The sequence below is a fragment of the Alosa alosa genome, chromosome 18 (genome assembly GCF_017589495.1).
Source record: "Alosa alosa isolate M-15738 ecotype Scorff River chromosome 18, AALO_Geno_1.1, whole genome shotgun sequence".
Lineage (NCBI taxonomy): Eukaryota > Metazoa > Chordata > Actinopteri > Clupeiformes > Clupeidae > Alosa > Alosa alosa.
Window position 1 is genome coordinate 25,149,767 of NC_063206.1, and position 10,351 is coordinate 25,160,117.

General features: G+C 39.6%; 1 protein-coding gene across 1 annotated transcript; it reads right to left on the minus strand.

The window, feature by feature from the left end:
* Window positions 1-2,269: 2,269 nt before the first annotated feature.
* Window positions 2,270-9,847, minus strand: LOC125311720 (sulfotransferase 6B1-like). Its single transcript, XM_048270014.1, has 7 exons — window positions 9,449-9,847; window positions 8,131-8,243; window positions 6,507-6,596; window positions 5,516-5,642; window positions 4,699-4,793; window positions 4,451-4,607; window positions 2,270-2,724 (listed from the first exon to the last, which is right to left on the minus strand). The coding sequence occupies exons 1-7, from the start codon at window positions 9,636-9,638 to the stop codon at window positions 2,594-2,596; spliced, it is 903 nt and encodes a 300-aa protein (XP_048125971.1). The 5' UTR covers window positions 9,639-9,847; the 3' UTR covers window positions 2,270-2,593.
* Between the last annotated feature and the right edge of the window lie 504 nt (window positions 9,848-10,351).

A 10,351-nucleotide genomic window follows, 5' to 3' on the forward strand; every position in this document is an offset into this window, starting at 1 on the left:
AAACAAAGTAGGAAATGACAAACGTGACTTATTTTTGTGGAAAAAATGTGCTGGACTGGGCGGAGGTCATATTTTGTACCGCTCTGCGGTACATCTAGTTCATAATGTTATGTTGAATAACCTTAGCCGGATATAACCAGGCTCTTCAGACCACTTTGTGAAGAGAGTTTGGCCTCTCAAACGTTTCCAACCCTAGCATCGTAACAGGTGTAGACTTTGTGTTAAATTTGAATTTAACTATTCACATTGATCAGGGATTCCTGACATTACTTCCTACTTTGCCTAACTTTTTCAAACTGATAATAAACCGCATTGGCATCAGGAAACAATGTATTTAGGCACCAGCACAACATTTAGGTGCACCCAAATTTTTTAACGCCCCAATTTCAAGGTCACCTTTTTATCTGGGTACTGTAGCTCATATAGTTTTAGACCAAAACTCCGCATTAACTCACTTGAAGGGGACCATTGTTGTTACTCTTTTTTTATGTGCATGTGGGTTGAATATTTATGTTTGTGTAACTTAATAATCATTTATGCATTTTTGTTCTCAGTATGGACCACGCAGAAGAGTGCAGAGAAAAACCATGGCTTCACAAATGTACATTTATATTTTACCATTATTTGTTATACACTCTATAATTGAATGCTAAACCTAGTTCTAATTTTCTATTTTTTTCCCTTTTAGATGATGTTGATCTGAGGTTAGATCCGGAAACAGCAAATGTTAACCTTAATGTGAGCACCAATGAGAAAATAGTAAAGCGTCAAACTGAGAAAGAATCATATCCTGATCATCCGAATAGGTTTGACCAGTGCAATCAAATTCTGTGCAGAGAGGGCCTAAATGAACGGCACTACTGGGAGGTAGAGAAGTCCGGCTCTGAAGTGCATGTTGGTGTGGCGTACAGGTCCATCATACGAAAAGGAACGGGTAAAGGGGTACTGCTGGGGCAGAACAGTGACTCCTGGAATTTCTTCTGGTCCGATGAGAAAGGGAAGAGTACGGTTAGCCACAATAACATTACTGAGCCCATTTCTGTCTCTTCCTCGTGGAAGATGGGAATATTTCTCGACTGGCCTGCTGGCACCCTGTCCTTTTACAGAATTGCAGGAAGCATGAAGGAATTGGAAGAGCCAGAACATCTATACACATTCCACAGTACTTTCAAAGAGTCTGTTTACCCTGCTTTCAGGATCCAAAATCCAGGCACGACTATTTTTGTCTGACCTTTATACTAACCCTGTCTTGACAGTTTGATGTTGTTTGTGTTACTAGTAAGCTAATTATATTCCACTCACTGATCATATTGAACATAAATTAAAAGTGTAAACTGTTGTAGCTATGTCGGCAGTCTCGCAAAACTGCATTCCAACGAAAGTTGGGTGAATACAGCTAGCAATGGTATTAAATTGCAGTGATGATTAAATGTAATGAAATATTCAACTAAGGTAGACTGCTGTTGTTCATAGCACTAAGCTATTTATGGTTGATATACTCCGAGTCTCTGGCCCTCTCTTAGAGCCAGGCATAGTGAGCTGGCCATCGGAAGAAAAAGTTTGGGGACCAGTGATCTAATGGTTGTTTTGTGGTATATATGCTACCATCAATGTACTGCTTGTTTGAGACATGCCTGTTTTCTATTTGACGAAGATGAATACCCAAAAGGGAACTTCTGAGTGAGTGAGTTGTCTTGCTATGAAAGCGTAATGGCATCATTCAGATCACATATAATAATAATAAAGAGCAACCTGTAGTAGCCTACTCTATGCAGAGCCTCACACTTTTCCATATAATCCTCTGTTGATGATGTAGTCACATTGCTCATGAAAGTGTATCCTCGCTGAACCAATCTATAAGCCACCGGTTTGTTGAACCAGTGAATGGTTGTGGCTTGTTGAATGGTTGAAAATCATAAAGTGATGCAATCTCAGCATCTTCTCATTTTCCTGTTACTATCAATATTGCCAAAACTGGGTTGGAAATGTATAATCTGGCTTTAGTGGGCCATATGGCAGTGTCCATTAATTTAGCTCCAATTCAGTACAACAGTATCTGCTGTAGGTCTATTCCGTATACATCTAACCATCTTATTTTAAGTTATTGCTTGTTATAATAATCTCATAAAAAGCATGATTACAGTACATGTTTACTGGTCAGCCAGTAGTTTGTGTAATAGCCCAGTGGGTGTCAGTGTAGGACGATTGGCCTGACATGGAGAAGACTCGTGAATGAGTGAGTTGACAAAGAGACTGTGGGACTGACTGATTGGATATGTGAAATTGATTATGTCTATTTAATGTACAAATCATATTATAAAGATACAAAACAAAAGTCTACAATCTGTAAAAAAAAAAACAATAAAAATATACATGTAGTTTCTTACTCCTTCTGAAGCCATGTCTTAAGAAATGCCCCTAGTATGAATGCTCCAGTGCTGTGATGCTGTTCATATTACAGACACAAAGGCAAATGCACTTTCCTGTAGCCTATTACTGTAATACACCTGTTGTGCTATGCCATCACCATTCCCCTGGCTTGTTGATATTGAAAGTGGTAGTACTGATGATCAGTGGTACTCTCTTCATTTGTTTACCATTTACAATGCAGCTCATAATTTAGCTGGGCCCCCAGTTTTGTTCCACCAAGATGTCTCTCAAATACAGTATCCATTTGCTCGCTCTGGTCATGGCTGAAATGGTTTTTCCAGTCTCCAACCTCTCCTAAAAACGGAAGTTTGTTCTGGTCAGTGTATTATGTTCAAGACTGTCTGTTGTATAAACATATACTATACGCAACAAATATGAAATACCTGTTTGTTTACATAGATGGACTGAAATGGGACTAAGTGTCCCTTAAATATCTTGGATATCACTGCATGTTATCTACATGTAGACTGCAACTCATTAGTTGTATGACTTGGATATACGAGAAAAGTTAGTTTACACCCATCAAAAAGCTTTCCATGAGAACTGCAACTTGGTGGGCAAAAACATAACTGCAAAAGTTTATAATGACACTACAATCACATTACATTAAACAGATACTCGTCGTCACTATTTTAGTTTTTATTGCATTCTGCTGGGAAGATTGTAGTAATGGGGACGGGACCGCACATGTGGAGACTGAGTCTTTAAAGGGTTGAGACCGAGATCATTGGTTTTAAAATACAGGTGAGATCAAGTCTTTGAGGAGGCAAGACCGAGTCGAGACCAAGTCTTTAAGAAGTCAAGACTGCATCGAGTCCGTCCAAAAAAAGAGTAGATTCATAATTTACTTACATTTAACATCGCATATTCATATTCAACAGTTAAATCTGTAAAGGGTAGAGTGGGGATTGTTGGCTATAGGAGCAGTCTAGCACACATTTGTCCACCAAACTTCTTTTCTGAACAATACTTTAAGAGCTGGAGTCAAAAATGTATGGCATAATGTCAACATTTCATTAAAGTTGAAAGTGTTGAATTGTGGTTCAAGTGACCAAATTTAATAATTGCCAAATTTAATAATTGCTCACTCATCTCGTCAATTATTACAACCAGAGGCACACATAAAAATCACAGATTATGGCAAAACTGTAGGTCAGGCTACTTCAATCCTTTCCAGAATAACTTGTAGCCTACTGTTTGGACAAAGATAAATATCACAAACAGCCACGACCAGTTAAATTAAATCAATTACAAGTCGTATCATTTTAAATAATTGTCTGAAGAAATCAATTACATTCTCCATGATTGAGATAATAAATAAGCTTAGAGTCTAAACCCTTGAGGCCTGAAATTTACTTGTGCCATGGACCTGCCAGCTGGGGGAACATTCCTATCCAAACAGTAACTTCCTATGACTATTTTACAAGCGATAAGGCCTGCTCACAGTGCGGCAAAAGTCCCTTTCGTCCTTATGTGCCATCAAAATGATTTTAAGGTAAAAAAATATATAAACTCTATAAACTCAGATAAAGTAATCAGCAGAGCCTCCTCTGAGGAAATGTAATGTTCTGATGAGCATCTAGGAAAAATATTGTGTAGTGAAGACAAAGAAAACAATGAACTGAAAGACTTATTCAGCATGTTTTTATCTTGCGCAAAAGTGGGCATGGCAGATGGACTTTGGATGGAAAAGGTAAAACCATGACTCAGATGTTACCTGGACCAAATAAATAGTCTTTATCAGCAAGAGGCCTGCCTCACAAATAAGTTACAGGGCCTACATGAAAAAAGACATGACAATGTCATGCATGAGGAGCAACTGCTGTATTATAATATTACTATATAGTAATTTAAGTTAACCATGAGGTAAAGCCAATGTAAAGAACAACAGCTTATAAATGAGTAACTGAACTGCACATAATGCAGAGTGACCTATGTACGTTCAGATGTACATCACATGGTTAGTTAGACAAGAAACTTGCATGTGGAAGGGGCGTGACTAGAATGGATGTGGACTGACCTTTCCTGAAAAAAACATTGCCCATCTGTCCATGAGAATCTTTTGAACTCTCCTTCATGGCTCTGAACGTGCTTCCCTCTGCTATTGTTTCAATGGTGTTATCATCTAGGTTAAAGCCAAAGAATTCAGAGACTCGTCGAACCCCTCCACTCAGATCCTGGTATAGAGACAAACATAGTTTGAAGATCACTTATGACATTCCAAATAATATCAACATGTCTTGAGGTTTACTACAACGGCAAAGGTACCTGCTTCAACTCTTCATAAGTGACAATCATGACATTCGGATCATTCATCCGCTTCTCCCAGGCCAAAGCATGGTCAAAATATGAGCCCCATGGAACTAAGGATTAGAAAAGCTGTTATGTCATGGCAAAGACTCTTGGTGCCATTTTCTATTTTCTTAACAATCTCTGAAATAATAAAAATCAAATGTTGCCATTTTCTCCCTCAAAGAACGTCCAGAACATAAGCCCAGGAAGAGTGAAGATGTTGTTAGTCATTTAAAGGCATCCTTAAGAGTTTTCTGACCTTAAAATAACGCTTCCAAAATCAGTTTGATGGCACATAACCTCATAACATGATGAATGGCACTTCTGCCATTGTCTGAGCGGCCCTCTGTAGACGATTACCAACCTAGCAACTTCCTATCTTCCACCAAAATCAAAATGCAAAAGAGCTGCTATGATACAGGAATTCTGAGATATTACAAGGATACAAGGATACAAGGAAGTTTATTGTCACATGCATATAGTTACTGGAAGTAAGAAATGCAGTGAAATTGTGTCTGGTGTCAGCCTATTTGTGCATTAATGGGGGGGGGGGGAGTGCAGTAGAAGAGGGGTTTAGTAGATTAAGTGGCAAGGGCTGCATAAAAAAAGGTGGGGGAGGATTGGGATTGGGTGGGGGGCACCAACAAGGAGCACCCAAGAGCAACAGATATTTTTCTACATACTGCTGTCACTGCATTCCCTCTTTATTATATGTTATGTTCATACTTTGTTGCAAAAGACGCATATTTAGTTTACACTTTAGAGAGTTTTAGATGCAAGTTCCTACGGTTACCTTCACCACTCATAAAGTCTGAGTAGAAACGGTCCCATGACTCTGCAGATGGCAGAACAGGATTCTTGTTGGAGAAATGATAAAATGAAACTACAGTGTCTTTAGGGTTTCGGAAAATCACCAGCATCTGTAAAAAGAGAGAAGAGAGAGAGAGAACATTAGCTCAGAGAGCTAGAGGTGTTTTGGATTAACATATCTAGTTTAACACTCATCTTGGACACTGCAAAAACTGATATCTAACCAAGTGTTATAATCTTATATTAACATAAAAAATGTAGTTGGTATTGTTTTTAGTATAAAGATACTTTTTTCTAATAAACTTATTTGACTTACAATAAGTCAAAATCTTCTTAAATTAAGACATAAAACAAGTACATTTATCTGTCCATGGACAGATACATTTTGTCCATGGACTAAATAAATGTATCTTAAGGTAAATTTACTTACACCATGGACATATACATTTACCCCATATAAGATTATAACACGTGGCTACAGTAGATATCAGTATTTGTAGTGGACTTGCACGTGTTCATGTTGCACCGCTGCCATGTTCTGACTATCTGTTTTGTTTTTGTGCAGTGTCTGGCCGTGGAATTCTCATATACATGGCCTTTAGCCTAGCTCTGATCTCCCTGGAGAATGTGCGTCCCTAAAATGCTGTTGTCGCTGCTTCCACTGCATGTCTTATTTCTTTCAGGGGGTCTGATGCATTAATTTGACATTAACCATGTCATGGCTGTTATATGGAGTATGCAGCACATGGGCTACACAGGAAATGCTTGGACTCTTATGTAACATGGACATTTTGCTGGTGGTGTGTAATGAGGAGGTATGTGGATATGCTTTTTAGGAGAGGAACTTAAGATAGGGAAGTTCCTGACAGCTGGCAAAGCAGATTTCAGTATAGTGTTGCAAAGACGAGTGTGTATGTTTATTTCTGAATGTGTGTGTATCTGTCTGTGTCTGTGCACATGGCGAGATTACCAACCTTTGTTTTATTCACACTGAACGACATTGGAATGTTGTCAGGGTGCATATGGGTTCCGAGAAACCTCGGTGACGGCGCCTGGGCAAGGGGCTGCATCAGAAAAAAAGAAGAAAAAAAAAACATTCAAGAAGGGTCTCTCAGCAGCACAGTGCACTCTGGTAAAAAGCGCACACCACGCAGCACACAGACGTGTGTGTGCAAACAGCTGTGTTTTGATGTTTTTGGTGCAAACATGTCTTTGAGGCAGGGGGCTCAGTGCTGGCTGGCTAAGCACACGCTCCAGGAGAGATGATGGATGCTTGAGATCCTCTCCACACAGAGTAGCCTATAATCTACAGCCAGCACATCCACAACCAATTTAAGAAATTATCCGGAGTAAAATGCACTTTAGATCAATTTACGGATGGTTGGGAGTACATACGTTCAGTTGACATCAAAATCATGTCATTGGATGTGTTTTTTTGAAAGTTTTGATTTACCGTTTTTTAGTCAAAAACTCGTTAGCCTGAAGTGACCAGGGCATGTCATTTCGCCGCTAAAAGCGCTATTTTTATACCTTTCTACAGTTCCAAACAACATTACACTTACGCGGTAGTGAGTAGAGGGTCCCTAAAGCCAAACCGGCATCCCGAGGTCTTTATGCGGTGGGATAGAGAGTCCAGAATGAATTTCATCACCAGTACCGAGTAAATGTTGCTGCTGCTGCAGCTGGCGCCTTTAGGGGAAAGTCCGTAGGAGTCGATAGCCGAAGCACGCTGGAATTCACATTTTCCGTTTGCGTTTAAAAAAAAAAAAAACCAGTCCAGTATCTATTCGAAATTGAAATGAAGTTGTATGGACTGGACTATGTTTTGTTTTTTTTAAAACGGGCAAATGGAAATTGTGAATTTCCAGAGCGTTTACTCCTCACTGGCAATCGGCTCTCTGGACTTCTAAAGACGCAGCTGCCGCAGCAGCAGCAACATTTCGAAAGGTACTGGCGTGATATGAAATTCATTCTGGACTCTATATCGACCAAATAAACCTCGGGATACTTCGGTTTCTTTTAGGGACCCTCTACTCACTACCACGTAAGTGTAATGTTGTTTGGAACTGTAGAAGAGGTATAAAAATAGCGTTTAGTAGTGGCGAAATGACTTGCCCTGGTCACTTCCAGGCTAACGAAGTTTTGACTAAAAACGTAAAATCGAACTTTCTCAAACACATCCGAAATGACATGATTTTGATGTCAACTCAACGTATGTACTCCCAATCATCCGTAAATTGATCTAAAGAGCATTTTACTCCGGATAATTCCTTTAAGGTGGCAAAAGTTAAGAGAAATGAACAACTGAACCACTGACAACAACTCTGTACTTCTGAAGAGAAAGTAAAGATGTGTGCATATTCTAGTGTTCCGGATTGAACATTTACTAAATGATTGACTGAAAGTGAAAGACTAAAAAGCTACACCATGCAACAAGTATATACTTGGGCCTTTTTAATGTAGCCTAGTAATACAGTGAAAATGTAACCTGCTTTGGCAAACTGCACAGTTCCTAATTAGATGGAAACAGCTGGCATTCTCCAAGTTCTCTATTCCTACCCTAGACAATACAGTATGTGTAATTTTCACCCAAACAACCTCAATCATTTCCGGTCCATAGAACTCAATAAGTGGAGGTATCCTTGACTCTGCTTTCTGTCCAGTTCCAGCTGTGATGATTTTCCGGAGCACAGCAACCATCCAGTTGAACCCTAGAGGTTAATAGGAAGGAGAAATCAGCTTTATTTACTAGAAACAAAGCATGATAGAAATTCTACTGCTATACTGGAATCTGTAGCAAAATGTCTAGAAAGACCAAACACACATTCAGGCATACACTATAAAAGAATGAATCAAATGAAAACCTAAAGAAAAACAAATGATATCCCCAGCAAGTGAACGTGCAAAAGAGAAAATGTGTCACCCCTTAAGGACAAAAAATTATACTTGTGTATCTCTATTCTGTAGACTTTTGAAGAAATGTAATACATTTCCCTCCATGTTAATTGCTGGGTTAGCTTTGATCATGGAGCAAAACAATGCTTTTTTGAGGGAAAAAATCTGTATCTTCCTTAAAAAATGTGTTAGCATTCCTTACCCTAACTTTAAGATTAAAGGTTTTCTACAGGCACCCTCTAGCATGTCCCTGGCTGGGGCCTCTTTCACAAGGGGCCCACTCCACACTTTGCACTGCTGAAAGGAGAGGTGTATATTTAATTTAACATCCCCCTCTGCTTCTTATCTGTCATCTCTCCAGTAAGTGTCAGAAGGAGCGGCTACTCTCAGCGCATGTGTGGATTACATTCCTAAAACTCCCATACACACACACACACACACACACACACACACACATACACATTCACCATATGTACACACAGACTAATCAGGGTTGGGGCATATCAATTTACATGCAGTGTGTATAGTCTTTTTTTTTTCATACGTCGCCACACATCCAATCAGACAACAGTGTGTTCACAGGTTCTTGTGCTCAGATAATATTGTCCTCCACCTACCAAGTACCATTGCGCTTGGAACTCTGCACTGGCACTATCACTTTCTGTCAGGTTCAGATAAAAATCTCAGCAGTATATGGTGTGCAACATAAAGTGCCTTGTAGAAGTTTATACATAACATGAACATGTTTAAAGTTCAAACTCAGCAAGCATAATGTTGTACATGAATCTGTTTCATTCCATACGGTTCATTCTATGACAAAGGACAGGAAACAATGTAAGACCGGTTTAGTGTTGGCCATAGTTCACATACCTCACGTGATATCCCTCATTGATTCTATTTTCCCCAAAGTTAATCATTATTCATTTATCAAGTAATACATTGAGCAATCAAGTCATATCTTACCACATTTTATACTTTTTTTTGCTTTATCTAAAATCTTGAACCTCACTGTGGAACTTACCACATTTAGGATAAGCAACTAACATGATATCATCTGGCCGGGCATCCAGGTCTTCTAGTGCCTTCAGATTCTCCACGGGGCTCATGATGACAGGGTAAAGAACTCCATTGTACCTGTACAGTTTATCCTCATCCTTCATTGTCCTGGCTAGCTCCATCTTGGACTGTATTTTGGCTGAAAATGAGTTCATCTTGGAATCCTGATGAATGAATGTCCCACGGAATCTGTGACTACTGATGGTGCCCAAGTTCCTGTCTCTTCTAGAGATCCAGTCTATTTACGCAGCTGCAACTCCATGCACTGTCCTCTGTCTCAGTCCAAGAGAGTGGGTGTGCCTGTGTTCATATATGGGTAAGTGGGTATGTGTGTGTGTGGGAGAGAGAAAGAGAGTGTGTTCATATGTGTGTGAATGTTCGTGTCTGTGTGTGCATGTCTGGGTGTGTTTGGTAGTAGTAGGAGGGGAAGCTGGCCCCTCCTACTCAAATAGAACTTGCGTGAGAAGCGAGAGTTTCCTGGTGGCTGCTGGTGGTGCTGTACTTGTGGAAGATCTGGTTTCTTCTCTGTGACTGTGATTTATTGGTAGATACATGCGGTTTTTTTAGGGACTACGGGCAGAAGGCTCTCTAGGCTCCATGGTGGGTTCTAGTGGAAGAGGGGGGGGGGGTTTCTAGTGGAGTGAAGATGTCTGTGCAATACTAACATGGGAGTGTTCACACTGTTGAACAAAAAGGTTATAAATGGGTTGAATTTATGAGGAAAAACAATGCAAAGTGAGAAAAAGGAAAACTGAGAAGGAGAATGAAAGGTATATGGGTGTAGTGCATTAATTAATGAAACCATTTACCCTCTTTTATCTTGATAAAACAATATGCACTGTTCCTTTTTCTTGTTCTTCCAGGTATT